The 23126-nt window shown below is 37.5% G+C and overlaps 1 protein-coding gene across 5 annotated transcripts in view; it reads left to right on the forward strand.

The window, feature by feature from the left end:
• ldb2a (LIM domain binding 2a) overlaps positions 1–23126 on the forward strand; it is a 450850-nt gene that overhangs the window by 189511 nt on the left and 238213 nt on the right. For all 5 annotated transcript variants that reach the window (XM_028801779.2, XM_028801781.2, XM_028801780.2 and 2 more), the window contains exon 2: positions 7477–7579. In XM_028801779.2, coding sequence (XP_028657612.1) covers positions 7477–7579 — 103 coding nt within the window. The remainder of the gene's footprint in view (positions 1–7476; positions 7580–23126) is intronic.

The following is a 23126-nucleotide window of genomic DNA, read 5'->3' on the forward strand; positions in this document are numbered from 1 at the left end:
CCCAGGCAACTCACAACATTTTAGAGATACAATTGGTTACTTTTGTTTTTCCGAATGGAGCACAGGCAGGTTGAAATGAATTGCTCATGCGCATACAGTGTCAGTAGCAGGATTTTGGAATACTGCTTCAGGATTTGAAGTCTAAAACCATATCCACTATCCCACACTGCCTGCCTAAGTGAATGTGTTATCACATCAGAATCCTCCAGGATTACCGGTATACCTTGAGAGTGGATGGACCCTATTATTATAGCAACAGGTGCTGTCAGGAACCAGAATTAGATAGGGTGGCAGTCTGTCACGGCATACTGACATACACCCCACATTCAGTCATGCTGAACCAGCTTGGATAAGGTAATTTATCATAGCTGCATGTATTTAAGATATTCAAGGATGTCAGAGTACCTCAGAAATGAGAATAGGGCGGAGGTGCAGACCTATAAAGCCTCAACTAATTGGCCACCAAATTTGAATAATATTTGCACATTGTCACTTTCTTAATAATAGGGACTTATTTGTGTAATACTGAGTTCTGTCCTCCAAAGATTCACACATTTCTTGTTCTTAATTTCATTCATATTCCTTTTAAAAGATCTTCTGTGTCTTTATATATTTCCAGCCTTGAGTTTGAATAACTCATGACATTTTTAACACAGTTGATCATCTGAGAAGAAAATGGTCAACATTTTTCCAAGTTGATATTGCAATTTTATTGCAGGCAAATTAATTACAAATGTAATTGAAGTATACTGAAGTATCAGTATATGCTTAAATTTTATCATTTAGGCATATTTTTGGCATTTTAATTTAAAGATGGAGATTCACTAAGTATTTCCCATCAACAGTGTACTTTTGCTACTGTGATAGATTTAATTAACCCATAAGGAAGTGAATCCTTAATATACTGACTGAAAAGGTAGTCAGAATACAGTTTGTAATGACAGGGTCCCAAAAAATAGAAATTAGAGTCGCAAAACTGCTATTTAGGGTAAATCAATTTTAGATAAGCTGGGAGTGTATACAGAAACCTTAATATGGTCACATCAATGATGTTGCCTGTTGTATACTCCCAGTGCATCATGGGAGTGATTGCCAGGGCAACAGTAACGCAGTTGTCTCCAAAATGGTGGTGTAAACGGTAGTAAAAAGCAATAAGATTTTCAGAGAAACCTCTGATTCCTAAATAAATTCCTCCACTGAATTCCTTATGTTTGAAATTTTTTAAGAAGTAGTCAAACTGAATTTTCTCAAAAGCAGGAGATGTAAAATAGATGACTCATAACTCAGCCCTCTACCCAGAGTGTTTGATCTCTGGAACACGCCTATCAGGGTTATACTTGGAATGAAATTGAGACAGGAGTTCCACAGGTTGGAATTTACTGGCATGGACCCATGGATGATCTTCTGGGCCATATCCCTTTCAATGTACTTAGCACTCCAATTTATTACCTCTGCGATGAGAATCTAAAACAGATTTGATCTCAAACTCATTCAATCTATCCAAAGAGAAAGGAGGCAAGGAAGGTTTACTCACATAAACTGGTAGATGTGAAATATGGAGTGAACTTTAAAATGTGCTGGTAAAGCCAGGTTTTATGACCCACCCATCTACTAACCACATGGGGACCAATATACTGCAGCGCCAGTTTGCAAAACAGAATCTGTAGCCAGATGTTTTGTTTTGCCAGTCACACTGTCTGCTTTATTTTAAACACTGGAGCAGATCCTCTCTTGTGATCCACAGAATGCTTAGCAAAGTCACCCGCCATCTTAAGGCTGTCTTGAACTAGATGACAAGTAGAACGTAATTTAATGACATACTCAATAACTATAGGCACCAAAGAGGATTGTTTAAGGAAAATCCAGGAGTTAAGGTTGTACCCATAAAAACACTCAAAAGGAGATATTTTATTGCTGAGTGATATAGAATATTCTTGGTCAATTTTGCTAATGGGAGGAACTCACTCCAATCACTTTGATTTGATGAATTAGTAGTATACCCGAAGTATTATTGTAAATCACAGTTCACTCCCTCTGTTTGGCCATTGACCTCTGGATGATATCCTGACGGTAAATTAACTGTGCATCCTAGATGTTTACAAAGTTTCTCCGGAAGTGAGATATGAGCTGTGTCCACAATCAGAAATAGTTGTGCTGGGAAAACCATGTAAGCAGATGGTGAACTTGCTGAGGGGGAGTTTTTTGAGACAAACAAAATGGTTCACCACTGTGAAAATAGAAGGATATCTATTGGAAGGAAGAAAGTTGGTAATAATATCCATAGATATTGCCTCCCAGTGCAGCGACAGACATGGAATACGTTGCAATAACCTGATAGGTAACCCTATTGAGGATTTAGCTTGACTGCCAATCTTGCATGCAGAAGCATAATTTTGAGTGTGCCTTCAAAGTACTTAGCATTTGAGAGACTATTGGGTGACTACATACAGTATATTCCTTCTTTGAGCCCTGTGTAAAACTTAACCTTGTAAATCAGGAGGTACATTAAAATACCTTGGGAAAGCTTGAAAGATAGGGATGTTCATTAGTGAACCGCATGAACTTGATCCTCAAGTGATGGAGAAAGGGAGGTGACAGTGGCTCCCAAAACCTATCTGTGAGCATGATTGGTTCTGGCTATGCAGGACTGTCATCTGGTTCAAAGATGAATGAAAGGGCAAAAGCTTTACTACTCTTTTTACTGGAGTATTAAGAAATCAGTGAAACTGGCTAAAGAATAGTGCTGACCTGGCTTGCAGAACGTTCAGTCTTTTGGCAGATTTCAAAAAGGTCAGGTTCTTAAGATCTGTAAATTATGAATGGATATTTTGTAACCAGTGTGTCTATTCTTCCAGCGTTAACTTAATCGCTAAGAGTTCATAATTACCTCACAATGACATCATAATTTTGTTTGTAAGGAGTCAGTTTATTTGAACAGGTGTATTCATGAACCAAATCATGCTCTGAATATGTTTGTGATAACACAGACCCCTCCCCAATATTGGATGTGCCAACTTCCGGTAGAAACTAGTAGGATGGGTCAGAATGGGAGAACTCGGGTGTCTAAAAAAAAACTTTCATTAACGTTTTCATTAATGACTTAATAGGGGCTATTACTGAGCTAAAGTTTCTGATAAACCACCTGTAGTAATTTGCAAAACCTTCAAAGCTGTGTATCTGGTGAACACTCTCTGGTGTTTTTTAATTGAAGATTGTTGTACTTTTGGACTGATCCATTGCCAACCCCTTTAGTGTAATCTCATAACCCAAAAACAAAAACCTAGTGGCATGGAAATCACATTTTTCTAATATGGTTAGTTTATAAGCATCTCAGCACTTCCTTAATATGTGAAATGTGTTTCCATATCTTTAGAAAAAATCAATATATCATTCATATAGACTGACACGTTAATGCTTGAAATATCAAATTATCAAATGACTGAAATACCACATGTGCATTTGCAAATCCATACTGTATGTCATTAGTCTTGGTACCCTGAAGTGGTATTGAAAGCGATTTTCCACTCATTTCCCTCATGTTATAAGCACTCCAGAGGTCTAGTTTAGTGAAAATAGTTGACCCCGTAACTTGATTGAGGAAAGAAGAGATAAGTGGAAAGAGATAATTATTCTGTACAGTAATCCAATTAAGCTCTCCATAATCAATACATGGTCGTAACCTTTCATCATTTTTTTGTACCAAAAAGAAGCCCATCCCAACAAGACTATTGGACAGCACAAGGAATGCTTTATGGAAATTTTCTTCAATGTATTCTTCCATTGCTAAAGGCCAAGTCAATTAAGGGCGTATATTTTCCTTTAGGAAGAGGGGCATTGGTTAGCAAGCCTATTGGGTGATCATAGTCTCTGTGGGGTGGTAATTCTTGAGACAAGCATTTATTGAATACATCCTAAGACTTGCTGTATTCTGGCGGAAGAACGTTAATATTGGAACAAAGAACTAATGGATGTTCATTGATTTTTGAACAGTTTTCATGGAACCAGGGACTCCACCTTGTAATTTTTTAATTTTTTCAGTCAATATATGGATTATGTTTTTTTGCAACCAGGGCGTATCCAAAATAAGTTGAGATATGTAAGATTGTATGATGAAGAAGGTTATTGTTTCTTTGTGGAATATTCCTACATGTAATTGCACAGGTAGGGAGATTCTTATGACTCATTACCGAAGAGCTCAACATCACTGGATGATTCCTTTTTAATGCTATTGGTTGTAAACTAAGCTCTTGCAATAAAGATGCACAAATAAAATTCTCTGCTGTGCTGCTATTGATAAGTTAGGACACCTAAATTTCATTAAGGATTGTTGGCTACCATGAGCAGACTTGCAAAATGTACAATTTTCCGACACAAGTCAGAGCCTTTCTCAGCTGAAGTGCTCTTGTTTCTGACCTTATCTTTAATTTCTCTAAGTGCCTCACTTTTCCCCTTAAGTATGTTGATCACTTTATCTAGAGAGACTACACCATTAGTTATATAAACGAAACACCTCTGTGTGCGCGTGCGTGTGTGTGGGTGTAGGTGTGTGTGCATGTGTGTGTGTGTGTCTATGGAGTAGTCTGCTCTGCTCACGCTCAACCACAGCCAGTAGATGGCACATGCATGCACTTTTAAATTTTCTCGGTTCATGCTACGAAAGACCTGTGCGAAGCAAATGCCGCTGCGCAACAACTATGTTTTGCTAATGACAAAGATGAAGAGACACAACATTGAAAGGAAGGAAACGCCACGGCTCAGCAACATGCAAGTGAAACAACTCAGCAATGGAGGGCAAGGCTTGAAGTTTTCACTAAAAACATTGTCTGTCTGGAGGTATTTTCCCAAGACAAAGATAAATAGGACTCATATGCCTGCGATACGGCTAAGCTATGGTATTGCCAGTGGGGCAGCAAGCACAGGTGGGTTCATGTCCTCTGCCCTGGGTAATTCTTAAGAGTTAGCTGACACTGCTTCAAGTTTATGAATATAGTAAAGCTGCGAGGGAGTCTTTGGGTTGTTTTTTGTCTCAAGACCACACGCAGCTAGTCAAATGTATTGCCATAAAGGTCTGAAGCAATTCCAACACCGCAGTTTCTTTATATTTCCAAAATTCTGTCTTGTCTATGATCACTCATGGTGATCTGAGATTGTGTACTGACTGAAAAGGTAATCTGTAAACATTTTTGTGAGCAAATACCAAAGAGAAAAGGATGTAGTTAGTAACAGGCAGGGGTCAATACTGGAAGGAAGCTAGAAAAACAGACTGGTAACCAAAAATCAAATTCAAAAGTGCAGAGCTAGTTTCTATCGCCAAGAGTCATAAAAATATAAGAATTGTTAAACCTCTATAGGAAAATGCTTAGGGTGTGAGAAGGATTAAATGGTGTTAATCAATCAGTTAGTCTTTATTAGTTTTTCCTTTGGCAATGACAGTAATTAATTAAATAATTTGGTAAGTCTCCCACTTTATTTTCCTTACCTTTCTCTGTAGGAGGCGTTTCTGGCTTTTTGACTTTTATCAAGGTAACAGAGCCACCCTTGTTTTAAGAAACATAATAATCAAATTTTTGAATAAACTTAAGGATTGTAGAAATATTATAACTGCATAATAACAAACACTTGAACTTGGGGTGTGTTACACAGTTATGAGTCCATCTGAAAGGGGAAGTATTTGGATGTGACACACCATATAATGGAATTTACATTACTACTAGAGGGGAGGAGGTCCTGCCAGAGGTCCAGTGATGTCATGTCATGTCTCTTAACACTAGCTGCTCCCCTTACACCTTCCTCCAATTTAAATACTACCAACACCAGAAGACCAATGTCTTTTGTGACCTGAAATCCAACTAGAGCAGAGCTCTTTAAGATGGAAATCCTAACACCAGTTTAGAGAAGCACCACATCACTAATGACTGCATATTTTTTTCTTATTCCTCCACACCGCAGGACTTTAAACAAAGTTACAAAACAACCATTTTTCTGGTTTTCTGTGTTTTCTTTTGCAATATACAGTATATTGTCATAGAAGACAGGACACAAGGCAGAAGAGACAGACAAACGTATAACACAGAAGAGGCTGACTGTTCTAATTTATCTTAACACAGATAAACAGTTTTACAATACCAAGCCAGCAATGATGACGTGCAAGGCTTTGTGGAATTGAGTGTTGTTGCTCCGGGTTCAAGTGGAGGACATGGTCCTTTGTCTGTGGTGTGAGGTGATGCTGTCTTCCTGAGTTTGCTGTTAGGCTCTTGCTGTATCATGTGCAACATCATAAGTGGAAAAGTGTTACTCTTTCTAGTACAACAGTGTAGGTACTGAAGTTCCCTTCTTGAAGTAACTCTCTCAGACATTTCTTAGTCACTATCATAGAGCTTGGTTTAAGACAGAGTAGATCTTAAAGCTTGCTCAGGGTGTCCAACTCTTAAGGCTCTGTCAAGAATAGATTCAACACCAAAGAAAGGTTTTGAGCTTTTCTCTTTGTAGACCTTTTACCCCAAAGAGAGTGGATTACCAGCTTCCAGGTCCCCCAAAGAGAACAGGCTGCCAGCTTTCACCTCTCTCAAAGAGATAGAATTGATGAATGTATGCTGGTTTTGAAGGAAGGTGCAGCTTTTGGTGATTGGATCCAGGTACAGGGCTTTTCCAGGTACAGACCCAGTGCCTGCTTATAGGAGCCCTATTTCGTCCATCACATCCAGCCACAGTTCAGTAGATTTGATCTTTTTGCTTTGTGGCTTATTTCCAATATTTAATTTACAGACTAAGTTTAAAATTTTATTTTATTTTGGCATGGTTTCTTTTTTATTTTCCCTATGAATTTTTGTTTATTTTGGTTCATGCAGATGGGCCATCTGACTTACAGCATGTGTAAATAAATAACAAGCAGTAACAAAGCCAGAAAATACAAAATGTGGAAGATCTAAACAAAAGGCTAAAGAAACAATAAGATTTACTAGAAAAGTTTTAATAAAAGAAAGCAATGGTAATTATAAGTAGGAAAGCTAATGCTTCAGTGATAGTCTAAGACCTCTCAGGCCTTTATGTAAGCCACAGGTAGCTATATGAACAGCAGGATGATCAGGCCCCCCTCCACCTTGGGTTCAAAATATAAAGAATGAGTAACAAACTAAATTAGAATAAAAATTACAAAAATTGCTAAAGGAGAATTTTAAATTTAATCCTATTTCAATGCCTTCTTCAATCATAAAAAGATGAATCTTGCTTGTACAATATTCTCATATTGAATATATGAGTGCTGTCTAACACAGAAAATAAATTTGAGAAAAAATATTGTCTGGATGTACAGCATTGAAGATTTCAGTTTAAAATTGAAGTAATGAAATATGCTTTGTTATTGGTGACTTGTACCATGTGTTGTTTGTAGAGTTACAAGTGTAATGCAGAAATGTGTGTGGTGTTTGAGACTTGTTTCATTAAGTTTCTTGTGTTCCGGTTTATTTTCTGCTATAGGAAAGCGACAACCTCTGGTGGGATGCATTTGCCACAGAGTTTTTTGAAGATGATGCAACGTTAACACTTTCATTCTGCTTAGAAGATGGACCAAAGAGATACAGTAAGATATAATTTGCATTTTCTTATCGCCATTATGATTTTTGCAGTGTTTCCCTGAAGCCACTGTTATATCTGACTTTTCCAAGTCCTTACATCATTATAAATGTGAGAATGGACATCAGCAACAGCTGTATTAAAAGTTTTATTCAGTATTATTGTTGTTTCTGACCAATATGAGGTGATTCTCTAGTATTAGTTAATAAGGCATCTTTGTGTATGCACTTTCATGTTTCTACCACATTTGATGCCAGCTTTTTTTGCCAGATGTCTGTCACCTTAGGGCAAAACTGGCGAAAATGGCTGTAAAGCCCAGTTGTAAGTATAACTACAATACATTCCTGACATTCGGAGAGAAGAAAGAAAAAGTGAATTTCAGAACAATTTGTGTTCATGAACATCAGCAGCACATCACCTGGTCAGTGCAAGGGCATATAAAGTAACACCAGCTCTGACAGTACTGTATGCTACATCTGTGGCAAGTGTAGCAAAAGTGAAAATATGTCAGCAGCAACCAGAAAGGGAAGCAGTACAAGATAATACAGAGAGTCATTTCATACTACCTGTATTATAGATATTCTGTGTATTGTTTTGAATGTATGTAAAGTTCACCATACTGCTTGGTATAAGATATACTCTTGGAAAGCATCACTTCCCAAACTCAATCCTTGTATTTCAAGGAAGCTGTTTCCCGTGTTGTATTTGAATTTAAAACTATCTGCTGTCTAGTTGAGCCTGGTTACATTGCTGCACAAAGTTTGAGTAGCCTTCTGCTGCATCTGTAACCAATCCCAGCTGGGATTCCTGTCATTAGCAAAACACATTCTCTGTACATGTGCACACTCTCTCATGCTAGGCTAGTTTGGATTCACCAGTCCACCTACCCCATATGTTTTTGGAATGACAGGGTATTTGGAATACTACATGAATGAAGTGAGAAAGTTCAAACTCCTTACAGACACTGACCAAGGTGAAATTTAAACCCTGGACACTACTGTCGAAAACAAAATTTGACTCTTTTGTGAAGGTTTTTATCATGCTGGCATATGTGGGATTTAAGTTTAAACATTAATGCACAAAAAATAAATATACAAAACAGAACAGAAGACTTAATAAACCTAATATTTAAAGTATAAATGCTAGAAAAAAAAAATAGGAAAACGAAATCATTTAGAATTTCTAAGAATAGTGTAGAAATGGATTGGTGAGTTACAGAACAGCATGAAACTGACATTAGACAAGGTAGGCTGCCTGGACACAGGGTTGTACCAGTGTGTTGGAGGGAAGACTGCATGCTCTCCATGTATTCAAGGCCTTTTTTTATTTTTTTCTCGCTATCAAAGACAGTGTAAATATAAAACAGTAACATTAAATTGGTCCCTTTGGGGGGAAGGAGGACTTCCTTGTATCATTTTGGCATAGTTACATTATGTCTAGCTGCTTCAGTTCAATATTTTGTACTACTCTCTAAGACAACCTAAATTATAGTGCTGTTAGATTTAAAAGTGACAGAAATAAGCACACTTTCTATATACTGTACATATCATAGGTATGATGGACAATGTTTTTGTATTTGTGCTGTATTAATTCTGTCCCCCTTGTTTAAAGAAAATAGTTCAATCAGTACAAATGTTCTAGTATTAATTTTTATTTTTGTCTTTAAAAATAAAAATTGTATTAGTTTATCTGTTGATACTGTTTTTTTTAAATCATTTATGCCCAGTTGCTAATTTTTTTTATCCTAGTCCTTGTACCAGATATTCTATTGACTCTTACGTGGTTCATTCCAAGATCATTTACGTATCCAAAACTGAACCACATTCACTATAGCATGCAATTGATTGTGGTACTGTCAGAATGGCTCAGGTTATAAGTAGGCACAAATAGAGTCTCTTCTTATGGATGGTCTTTCTGTCTCTCTCTTCGTCTCTTTTTTGCTTTTTCAAAATTATAATCTGCACCTTCTGATAGTCCTATTTTTATATAATGTCTTATTTTTTATGATTTTTCAAGAATAATATATATTGAATTAATCAGCATGTTTTTCTTCAATTTTATACATTTGCTTTTTATCAACTTTCTTTTGTAAATCATCTTCACTTTACATTCATCTAGAAAACATATTATCTATCCTATGAGAAATGTTAAAAAAAAAATGGAACCAACTTTTGTAGAATAATTAGAAAGACATCCATCCATCCATCCATTTTCCAACCCGCTGAATCCGAACACAGGGTCACGGGGGTCTGCTGGAGCCAATCCCAGCCAACACAGGGCACAAGGCAGGAACCAATCCTGGGCAGGGTGCCAACCCACCGCAGGACACACACAAACACACCCACACACCAAGCACACACTAGGGCCAATTTAGAATCGCCAATCCACCTAACCTGCATGTCTTTGGACTGTGGGAGGAAACCGGAGCGCCCGGAGGAAACCCACGCAGACACAGGGAGAACATGCAAACTCCACGCAGGGAGGACCCGGGAAGCGAACCCAGGTCCCCAGATCTCCCAACTGTGAGGCAGCAGCGCTACCCACTGCGCCACCGTGCCGCCCCAATTAGAAAGACACTAAAAGACAAAGCTCTAATTTCACTCTTTCCATTAATTTATATATATATAGTGTTAATGACTCTGTAGCCCCACATCTGTAGGGTAATAAAAACATGCAGAATGACCACCAATACCCAAGGAAAAGCTGTAGCTGAGGCAAGTTTCAAACAAAGTGGATATTTGACTTGTCTACACTGATGATGAAACAAGCTGCACCATTTGTTAATATCAAAATAAAATTCAAGAAATTAAACATAGTGATTGTCAAAGAAAACAAATTTTAAAATCATGTTGTTAAAAAATAAATTTAGAATATGCCCATGTTATGGTGCATCAGGTAGTCTATGGTAATAAACTGCTCTAAAAACTTAAAGGAACACTTTGAAAACACATCAGATCTCAATGGGACAAAACATGCTGTATATCTATACTGATATGGACTGGGTAATGTGTTAGGAATGAAAGGATGCCACATCGTTTGATGAAAATGAAAATTATCAACCTACAGAGGGCTGAATTCAAAGACACCCTAAAAATCAAAGTGAAAACATGATGCGGCAGGCTAGACCATTTTGCTGAAATTTCATTGCAGCAACTCAAAATTGTACTCTTTAGTTTGTATGGCCCCCACGTGCTTGTATGCATGCCTGACAATGTCGGGTCATGCTCCTAATGAGAAGACGGATGGTGTCCTGGGGGATCTCCTCCCAGATCTGGACCAGGGCATCACTGAGCTCCTGGACCATAATGTCCCAGAGGTGTTCTTTGGATTTAGGTCAGGCGAACATGTGGGCAAGTCAATGGTATCAATTCCTTCATCCTCCATAAACTGCCTGCATACTCTTGCCACATAAGGCTGGGCATTGTTATGCACCAGGGGGAACCCAGGACCCAGTGCACCAGCATAGGGTCTGACAATGGGTCCAAGGATTTCATCCCAATACCAAATGGCAGTCAAGGTGCCGTTATCTAGAGGAGGGAAAAATTTCAGTGGCCTTCACCTGTTAAACCATTTTGTTTTGGGGGTCATCTCATTGTTGCCTCTCTAGTGCATCTTTTGTTAATTTCATTAACACCAAAGCAGCAGAAACTGATTAACAACCCCCTCAGCTACTTCACTGACCAGATCAATATCCCAGAAGTTTCACTGACTTGATGCTATACTCTGCTTAAAAATTGTTTCTCTAATTTTTTTTAGCAACTAGTATATTAATTCTTTAGAAATCCTATGCTGAAATCCTCGTGAAGATTATAACATCCCCCACTTGTTGTTACTCAGGGGGACATGTATTATGATATTCATGAATGCCAGTATGAATTTACTTATCATTTAGATGATAATTGGGTAACTATTTGATGAATAAAGTAGTATTTTAAAGTTGTTGTTGCTATTTATTTATGCACATTTTTTTATTCTATTAAATGGAAACAACATTGTGTACCTAAATAATGGAGATACTTTTAATGAAGGGCGGCATGGTGGTGCAGTGTTAGTGCTGCCTAGGAGTAAAGAGACAGGAGTTCGCATCCCGGATCCGGCCTGTGTGGAACTTGCATGTTCTCCCCATGTCTGAATGCGTTTCCTTCCGGTGATCCAGTTTCTTCCCACAGCCTAAATACATGCAGGTTAGGTGGAGTGGCGGTACTAAATTAGCCCTAGTTTATTGTTGGGTGTGACCTGTTTCAGGACTAAGTGGGTTAGCTGCAACTAAGCAGAACAGCGGCGTCTCACACATGCACAGAGCTCTTCACAGATATATATATATATATATATATATATATATATATATATATATATATATATATATAGTGTGACAGATAGGGGGCGCTATCGCTCCCTTGAACCCTCGGATCAGACGCCAGACACCAGATAAAAGTCCAATATGGCTTTATTTTATAATAATAATGTGCACCAAGCACCCTCCACTCCACAATACTCATAAATAAACAATACAATCAATCAATAATCAATCCTCCACTCCCAGACGCGTTGCCACACTTCCTCCCGACTCAGCTCAACCCTGGGATCTCCCACAGTCCTTTTTATAGTTCATGACCCGGAAGTGCTTCTGATCCCTCAGTCCATGTGATTATTCAGGTGAAAACTCCTCTTCTTCAACTCGGAAGCAGGTCATTTTCTCTGTCCATGTGACTGGGACGTACTTCTGGGTTGTAATGAAAATACAAGTCTCTGGGCCTCCCTGCAGCTTCCCCTGGTGGCCCCGACGTTATTCAGCAGAGTTGTACAGGAAAACTCCAATGTCCATGATGCCCTGCTAGAATTCAGGGCACCTCCATGCTGTAGGAAGGGCTCCATCTGGCGGCCTGGGGGTATTGGCCGGAACGAATGGCCGGCCATATATCACAATAGCCGAATCCTCAGGTAAGTTCACCTGGAGTAAAACTGACATCCGACGAGGAGTAGTAACCAACAGTGAAGTCAATTGCCCAGCAGGTGGAGGAAGCTTAAAACTGATGCTCTTCGACCGGTCTCCTAGTGATTCAGCTGAATGCACAAAGCACCAAAGCTACTGCTGAAAGGGAGAAAGATGAACTCAGCCCTAACATAATTTCTATATGTTCTCCGCCCGACGAGGGCATGTTTATATGTTGTATGTCCTGCAGCATGTACAATTCAGGTTTTCCAGGCGCCAATGTAGACAGCTTCACCTGCCAATAGTGCTTACTTAATTTATAGTTGGTCAGAAAAATACGCGATTTGTGGGGTCGCATTAGGATTCTAATAGCAATTAGGCAAATTGAAAATTGTATCGACTCGGTTTGTTTAGATAACAATATTTCTGATTCAGCTTCAGTCTCTCCAGGTCCCATTGTAGTCAGTGCGTGGCCAAAATCAGCAGCACCAATTCAGCCACAGATTGAGTTCGGAAACCAGAACAGATTCTCGACACTCTGCAGTGTGCCTGTGGATCCTGAGAATAATAAAGTGCTCAAAATTGATGATTCCATAGTGCAGAATGTTAGAATTCCAAACTTTGTTAAACCAGCAGTTAATTTTAAATGCCTCCCAGGGGCGAAGATTTCTGATATAGAGACTCAATTGAGACCATGTCGATGACAATGAAGTATCTGCCTTATTTCTGCATGTCAGCACTAACAGTGTTTATTTACAGCAATCTGAGGTATTAAAGGGGAACTTCATCTCTTTGTGTACCAAAGCTAAAAGAAAAAGTCAGAATTTAATTGAATTGAATTAATTACTAAGATTATATAGGGGGGATGTGATTTATAGCAGATTGTGTTCCCTTGATTGCTGACTAGAAACCTGGTGTGCAAATAAAAGCATAGCCTTTGTGAACAATTTGGATGATTTTTGGGAAAGGCCTGGGTTTTTCAAGAGAGCTGGTCTTCGCCCTAACTGGAGGGGATCTTTTATCTGGCTGACTGATTAGAGCACCATCCAGGCCGCAGTCATGTGATCTTAGATCACAGGCTGTTGTTTATCCCACCTGTTATATTACCTTGAAGCTGCTACCCATAATCCCTGTTGTGGGGCATCCTATAAATTTAGTTATGATGCAAACCTTAAATTACTTGATAACCAAAAAATAAGGTGTATAATTAGACCAAGAGATAAAACCAAACCCTCCACCAGGGGCACTTGTATTTACATGGAAACTGACACTTTTAGCAAATTTTTTACTTATTTGTTAAATTCGGTAGGATTTTGTCAGATTGCCAAAGGTCCAACTCATAATCATAACCACACATTAGATTTAATTATAACTTACAAAGTTGAAATTCAAAATTTAAATATTACTCTATTAAATTAAGCTATTTCTGATCAATACTTAATTATGTTTGAGTTTGTTCTGCTTTTTACCAATACACTCACAGATTTAAACAAAGACAGTGCAACATCCAGATTGTATTTCTGCTTCAAAATGTATATTTTGAGTAATTCAAGTGTAATTGTGGGAAACCTTTTAGATCAGTTAACATCAAATGTAAACATGGAAAACAATTTAGATCAACTAGCATCAAACTTTAATATCACCTTGAGAGATTCTCTGGACGCAGCCGATCCCCTTAAAACAAAAGTGATCAAAGCACATAGAAACTCTGCCTGGTTTAATGAGAGCACTTGAGCTCTTAAATTAGAGCATTGAAAACTGTAACGCATAAGGAGAACAAGGCTGCATGTTTCTCAAATTGCATGATCAGGGTGTTAAAAACATAAAAAATGCTTTCTTTAAAGCTTGCTCGGACTACTATTCTAAATAACATATAACAATAATAATAATCCTTGTGTTTGGAATAGTAGCTAATTTAACAAATGGGAATTCAGATCAGTAATACAGACTTTATGAACTTCTTTAATGAGAAAATTAAAAAAATAAGATCCCAGATCTTAGCATCACAGTGCAAACCACATTTTAGCCTGGTAGACCCTGTCTCACCTTGCATTCCACACTTTAGAAATTTTAATCCTGTAACAGAGCAGGAAGTCTTAACTTTAATTTCTAAAATGAAACCTCTACTTGTTCCCTAGATCCAGTGCAAACAAAACTAGTAAAAAGTGCAATGAATATTCTCTGCAGCGCCTATTCTTAACATTATTAATACAGTGGAACCTTGGTTTGCGAGTAACTTGGTTTACGAGTATTTTGCAAAACGAGCAAAAATTTTTAATAAATTTTGACTTGATAAACGAGCGAGGTCTTAAAGTACAAGTAGTATGTATACTCTTTGTCTGCTGAGTGTCATGTGATCACAACTGAGCTGATGGTTCTTCTCTCTCTCTCGCTGCGGAATTGTGGGCAATCGTCTCCTATTCTCCGTCTGAGTCGGCGTGCCTCACTCATATAGTCAACATCCGTACAAGCGTATACTGTTTACTACAGCATTAGCATTGTGACTGTGTGCGCGCGCGTGTGTGTGTATGTGTGTGCTCGCGTGCGAGTGTGTGCTGTGACATGCGAGTCCCTGTCTTGCACCCTAAAACACAGACACAGTAGTCAGGCAGGGCCCTGCACATTTATAATGTTCCTTGTTCCTTGTATCACCCATCGACGGCAGGTGCTTATAGCATGTCCGCGATCTTTTCGGATTCGCTTTTACGGCAAACTGCTACAGCGCTGGGAGACTGTGATTGCTTTGGGACGCTCTTCCACGTGTCGTCCCTTTGGGTGGAATCCCACAAGAGTATAGAAACTCACTCACACCAGCCATGATTCTTTTCAAAGGTAAAGTGCAGGTTAATTTGTTTTATGTATTTTTACTTTATATTTTGTATTAATCATTTTTATATGAATAGTTTTGGGTTGTGGAACAAATCATCTGAGTTTCCATTATTTCTTATGGGGAAATTCACTTTGATATACGAGTGCTTTGGACTATGAGCACGTTTCCGGAACGAATTATTCTCGCAAACCGAGGTTCCACTGTAGTTCATTATTGCATGCCACAGTATCATTAAAACATTAGAACACTCTAGACGAGAACAGGCCATTCAGCCCATCAAAGCTCACCAGTCCTATCCACTTATTTCTGTCAAAAAAACATCAAGTCAAGTTTTGAAAGTCCCTAACGTCTTACTGTCTACCACACTACTTGGTAGCTTATTCCAAGTGTCTATCGTTCTTTGTGTAAAGAAAAACTTCCTAAAGTTTGTGTGAAATTTACCCTTAACAAGTTTCCAACTGTGTCCCCATGTTGTTGATGAACTCATTTTAAAATAACAGTCTCGATCCACTGTACTGATTCCCTTCATAATTTTAAACACTTCAATCATTTCACCTCTTAATCTTCTTTTGCTTAAACTGTATAGGCTCAGTTCTTTTAATCTTTCCTCATAATTCGACCCCTTTATCCCTGGAATCAGCCTAGTCACACTTCTCTGGACCTCTTCTAGCGCTGCTGTGTCCTTTTTGTATTCTGGAGACCAAAACTGCACACAGCTCTCAAGATGAGGCCTCACCAATGCATTATAAAGCTTGAGCATAACCTTTTTGGACTTGTACTCCACACATTATGTTATATAACCTAACATTCTGTTAGCCTTCTTAATGGCTTATGAACACTGTCGGGAAGTCGATAGCTTAGAGTCCACTATGACTCCCAAATCCTTCTCATAAGGTGTACTTTTGATTTTCCAACCGCCCATTGTGTATTCAAACCTAACATTTTTACTTCCTATGTGTAATACTTTACATTTACTGACATTAAATTTCATCTGCCATAAATCTGCCCAAGCCTGTGTGCTATCCAAGTCCTTCTATAATGATATAACGGATTCCAAATTATCTGCTAATCCACCTATCTTGGTATCATCTGCAAACTTAACCAGATTGTTACTTATATTCCTATCTAAATCATTTATATACTGTATATTATATATAGCAGCGGCCCTAGCACTGACCCCTGTGGAACACCACTCTTAATATTGTGTAATTCTGAAGAGGTTCATCGCACCATCACCCTCTGCTTCCTGTGTCTGAGCCAATTCTGCAGCCATCTAAAAACATCACCCTGAACTCCCACTTCTTTTAATTTGATGCCCAACCTCTCTTATGGCACCTTATCAAATGCTTTCTGAAAGTCAAGATATCAAGATAAATAATATCATATGCTACACTTTGATCGTATCCTTTTGTTGCCTCCTCATAGAATTCCAGCATGTTAGCAAAACACGACTTCCCTCTTCTGAACCCATGCTGACTGTCCAGAATAACTCCTATCCTTGCCAGGTGTTGCTCAATCTTATCCTTAATAATTCCTTCCATTAATTTTCCTGTGATGCATGTTAAGTTTACTGGCCTATAGTTGCTTGGATCTGCCCTGTCACCTGTTTTATATAATGGGATGATATTTGCCATTTTCCAGTCCTTCGGAATCTCTCCAGTGCGCAGTGACTTCCTAAAAATATGTGTCAAGGGTTTATGTATGTACTCACTAGCCTCCTTAAGAACTCGAGGATAAATACTGTATTATTTGGTCCTGGTAATTTGTTTGATTTCATCTTATTTAATCTGAGCAGCACTTCTCCCTCTACAATTTCCAAATCCCTCAGTACTTCCTTAGTAGTTGCATTTACCTCTGGGAGGTTATACACTTGTTCACTTGTAAACACCTCAGAAAAATGTAAGTTTAGGGCATCTGCTATTTCATTGTCTGTATCTTTTAATTCTCCTTTACTGTTTCTGATGCACTTGACCTCCTCCTTGACTGTTCTTTTACTACTAAAATACTGAAAGAATCTCTTAGGGTCTTCTTTCACCTTATCTGCTATATTCCTCTCCAACTGTCTTTTAGCCTCCCTGATATCCTTCTTAATGGTTGCCCTCATTTTCTCATGCGCGCTACGATTAACTTTGCAGTCATTAGTCTTATATGCCTTATAAAGCAGTTTTTTCCTTTGCAACTTCTTTTTTAAGTTTTTATTAATCCACCGTGGAGTTTTTTTAATTTCCTATTCATTCCAAATTAGATGAAGATGCATTTAGTGCATCTGATGCACTAAAAGTGTCAGTCATCAAACCATTACTTAAAAAGTCAGACCTAAACCCACATATACTTAATAATTATAGACCCATATGAAATTTACCATTTCTGTCTAAAATACTTGAAAAAGTAGTCACCAGTCTGCTTCAGTCACACCTTACGCATCACAATTTATTTGAAATATTCCAGTCTGGCTTCCGCAATGGTCATAGTACAGAAATGGCACAAATGTGTGTTGTAAATGATATTCAAATATCCTCTGACAAAGGAAACTCCACTGTAATTATGTTGTTAGATGTAAGCGCAGCGTTTGACACCATTGACCATTCTACTTTACTACACAGACTCGAAAATGACATTGGGCTTACAGCCACTGTACTTGCCTGGTTTAGTTCTTATTTATCAAATTGATTCTAGTATGTACAGAAATGTGCTGACAGTACTCAATCATTATACACAAAAGTGAGATATGGTGTCCCGCAAGGCTCAGTGCTGGGACCTTTACTGTTTTCACTATACATTCTTCCACTGGGATCTATCATTAGAAACATCATGTTAATTTTTACTTGTATGCATGTGACACCAAGTTACAGCTTTCTTTTAGACCAAATGAAGTTTCTCCGGTGTCTTTAATTAATTGTGTTAGTGAATTCAAGGAGTGGATGGATGAGAACTACTTGTCTTTAAACACCGATAAAACAGAGATGTTATTTATTGGAGGAAATGATGCTGATCACAACAATATTTTGTCCTCATTTAACTCAGGTGGAATCACTATTAATTTTACTGAATCAGCCTGCAATCTAGGCATTACAACTCCAGCATGTCATTTAAAGTGCACATTGCAAAATTGTCCAAATCATGTTTTTTCCATTTTAAAAATGCTGGGAAGTTAAGGCATTTTCTAAATATGCGGGATACTGAGAAATTAATTCATGCATTTATTACTAGTAGGATTGATTACTGCAATGCATTGTTCACTTGATGTTCAAGTTGTTCTTTATACAACTTCCAATTAATTCAAAATGCTGCTCAAGAATTATTACAAGTACACGAAAATATGATCACACAACTCCAGTTCTTAAAGTTAAGTTGAGGGCAGCTTTCAAAATCTTACTTTTAACATATAAAGCCTTATCTGAGCTTATCATTACTTACAAACAAGAACACCCATTAAGATCTCAACATGTTGGTCTGCTTATGATTCCTATTATTAATGAAATAACAGTGGGAGGTCGAGCTTTTTGTTACAGGGCACCTAAATAGTGGAATGGTCTGCTTGCTACTATAAGAGATGCCCCTTCATTCTCAGCTTTCAGATCCCGGCTGATGGCTCACTACTTCAGTTTAGCATAACCAGACTAGAGCTGCTGATTAACTGTGCAGACTGCATCTGTGTTGTTAGTCAGAAGCACTAAAACATAAGTAATATGATAGTTATAATTTGTTACTAACATTTACTCAAATGTGGCGCTTGGTGCCACTGCCCTACTGCCAAGCTGTTTATCTGCATAAGGAAAAGTCATCTCTGACTGAGGAGCACTGGAATTGTCGGGTAGAAGGGTCCTTCCATCAGTTTGGCCGGCCCAGCACTGACTCAACTGTGGAATGGCCAATAGGGGGATGCAGCTTGGTGGCCGAAGTTTCCAGAACTCTGAACAAATTGGAATCCTATTAGGTGATATCATCTACTGCTGAATTTTGCTCAGTACTTGTAATATTACTATTGTATTATTGTATTGTATTGAGGATTACTTGTGTTCTGTTCTGTGTATTGTATTATATTTACCCCCTTTTTTGACACCCACTGCACACCCAACCTACCTGGAAAGGGGTCTCTCTTTGAAATACCTTTCCCAAGGTTTCTTCCATTTTTTTTCCCTTTAAGTTTTTTTTTTCCTGAGAATTTTTTCTTGTCTTCTTAGTGAGTCAAGGCTTTAGGGCTGTCAAAAGACAGGGCCTGTTAAAGCCCATTGCAGCTTTTTTGCATAAGACAAAAATAAAGTGTATTGCATTGTAAAATGACTGACTTTTAATGAAAAGCCATTAAAATTGATTTGTGTTTTTGCCATGGTATCGACTAGATATCAAGTATCATGAAATTTCACTGGTAGTATCATTGAATGCAAAAATTCTGATATCATAGTCCATACTAGTGTGTAATATGAAAACAATTCACATAACATGCACCAGCTCTGATTGTAGCCACTTGCAGTTCCTTTTTCTGTATTGAAGCTGTAAGGTGCCTTGGATGTTAGTTATTAGACATACAGCATATACTTATTAGCAGGCAGAGTAGTATTGTGCTAAATGTACATGTCCTGTATCATTTTATCTACTGGATATTCAGCAAATTGCAGTTTTCTTTCTTGTGGTTTGCACCACAGAAAATTTATCCATCCATCCATCCATCCATTTTCCAACCCGCTGAATCCGAACAAAGGGTCACGGGGGTCTGCTGGAGCCAATCCCAGCCAACACAGGGCACAAGGCAGGAACCAATCCCGGGCAGGGTGCCGAGAAAATTTATTTCATTCATAATTTCCACAGTTGAGGCTTTGGGAGGCACTGGCCTTTCTGGATTTCTTTCAAAGGCCTCTATTGTGTTTTATTAAGTTCTATTAAGATGTGTTTTCCCAAGAGGAAAATTTAATTTGTCAGCAAGGACCAAGACATCACATTAAAATACCATAAACAAGAACTCAGAGATCAAACATAACTTTGTACATATAAATAAATTAAAGCACTGAACATTATGCTTATAGTATGATGTAAAACTGGATCTACTGAACATAATAGTTGTGATGTGATATCATGTTATACATGATAAATACAAAAATAAACCAATATTAAGTTTCAACCAATAACTGACAAGTAAGATAACTTCTCCACTAATAAATTAAGTCTGTGGATATTTATTAATGTAGTTTATTTAGAAGATCCACAGACATTGTGATGAAGGAGTATTTTCATCAGTTTCTTGCCATGCTCTGAAACTTGGGCCTGTGATTTCAAGGCAAAAACTGAAGTTATGAATGTAGTGGGTAAGTACTGTCTGACAGGATACAATCTACATTCTGCAATACTTTTTTTTAAAAAACATTCTTTAGTTTTTTGAAGCATTAGGTCACTGTTGGAGAAAAGTCTTATCACACCAGTTAACAAAATCAGCATTCTTATCAGTTAGGCTAATAGGCAGCAAATTATCAGAAAATTTTAAGTTGAACATATTTTAATATTTACTGTGACTAGCATTGCTGTATGAATTGTGCAAAACAGGTGAAAGAACAAACCCCTAAGCAGGGCTATTCAGTTGTAATTTCAGTTGGGCCAGATTTTCAAACCAAAAAAGTTAGCTGGGCCAGACATTTTCAGAACACAGTAGGTAATGATAAATTTTAAATCAACACAAATGAATGTATTTAAAAACAAGTAATGTTTGTTCATTGTTTTCTTTTTATATTTGGTAACATCTGACAAAGGCACATCAAAAATGTATAAAAAAAACAACAAATAAGCTATAACTGAACACAATCTGTGGTAGTAGCAATACTTTTTTTTCCACTTTTGAAATAAAAAAATAAACATTTTACTCACATCATGACCCAGACACATGTCAAAGTGCATAAAATCAAAAAAGTGCACAGTATTAGCAATAACATTTCCTTTTGAAATATGAGATCCTCCCCCAATTTAAATGGGTGGTTATGACAGGCAAGGGAGTGTTTTCTTCATAGAACTTAAACTATTTCATTCACACAGTTTTAATCACTCTTATGACAAACTTTCAGGCTTATTATTGCTTTTATCATAAAAGACTAATTTGGTGTAAAGTTTTTTCTTAAAGATATACAGTATATACCTGTATAGCAAATAATACAACTATAAGCAGGCAGGCATGTTATTTGTTGCCATTTTCACTTGTCACACTTCAAAAAAAGTTTCTGCATTACACAGTTGTGTAATACTACTCTTTAAGCAAGTGCAAAGATCAGTGTTTTTAAATTTTTTTTATTTTGCAGCCGTACTCTGTCTACAGCATTTGTATGTTTTTCAGCGGCTTCTGGTCCAGAACTAGTTCCTGCCCATAATGTTGCAGTGGAATGGATAGATGCAAAAAGTCAATGGAGACAATTCATCTTGTACAGTTTCCCAATATTGCCCTGGCTACATAAGACTGAGACATAGGAAACTTACATTAACTTAAAATAAGTTATCATCACAAGTCCCTACCTATTAATGAAAGCTAACATTTCAACTAAAGATGTTCACCAGTAGTAAACTACCAAAATTAAAATTACTTGTGGAATGCTGTTTTGTCATGTTATTCTGACATAAATCTGACAGTTTCTTTGTCTTCCCCATACTTTGCAGACATTTTTCCTGGTTATGAGTTAAGATAAATGTTTAGTTTTACCTCAGCTTCACTGCAATCTCCAATTTTATGATGGAATAGGAGCATGGAGCCATACTCCAAATTATTGCTTTTATCATAAAAGACTAATTTGGTGTAATGAAGTGAGTTAGTTTTAAGTTACTGTAATATTTGAGTTAGCATGACTTACAGTTGTTTGCACAGCTAATATTTGATTTTAAAAAACCTCAAGTGGTTAAGCACTGTTTAACTAGAGTGTGGTTTATATTAAAATATCAGGGGCTAAGTAGGTTATTAGTGTGTGCTACTTTAATAATATTTCATGTGCCTCCTCAGAGGCTAAACGTCACTTCTTAGTGTGAATTTCAGAATACAACTTCAGAGACTAGGGAACTTAACTTAACATGTGTTACTTATAATTCAAAGTCTGACTACAGTATTAAAACACATTCACTGAATATGAATATTCAAGACTGTGAACCACAGATGCGCCAAGTTCCAGCATGTGTCCACAGAAAGAGGTCTATACTTTTTCAGCATTAATTACAGTGATAGCAGGTGAATAATCAGTCAAATCTAACAATAATGAAAGTTTTTTATATACAGTAACAGAATAGGGAAAAGGAGAAAATAAAAACAGTAAAATAACGAATACTAGAGATGCATACATGTACATTCTAGAAGACATAATTACTGATCTTCTTCTTGTATGTTTCACCTTATCCCTTTTTAAACACAGAGACAGCAACAAATAACTTATACAACAAATAAGCTAAGTCAGAGATTAAAGCTCAACCAGTGAGACAATGTATGGCCACATAAACTTCAGAAGTCCTATCACCACTCCATTTAATTTCACAAAATGCAAAAGGAACGAAATCAGATTTACCTGCTGTAAAGCTTACAGCTTTGACCTTGACAAAACATGCCTGGGTTCTATGTCACTAATATTCATGTTTATAGAAAGACTTTCAGAAGATATTATAACAGAAACATACCCTTCTGTAAGTAACACTAAATGATTCACTTTAACATTAGCATTGATTTAAAACCAAACATGCCTATGAAGATATTACACATGTCACAGAAATTAATTAATGAATTCCAATTATCTTGGAAGACATAAAACTGTGTGACCATCCATTTGAGTGGTGGAA

The sequence above is a fragment of the Erpetoichthys calabaricus genome, chromosome 5, assembly GCF_900747795.2.
Source record: "Erpetoichthys calabaricus chromosome 5, fErpCal1.3, whole genome shotgun sequence".
In the NCBI taxonomy this organism is placed as follows: Eukaryota; Metazoa; Chordata; class Cladistia; order Polypteriformes; family Polypteridae; genus Erpetoichthys; species Erpetoichthys calabaricus.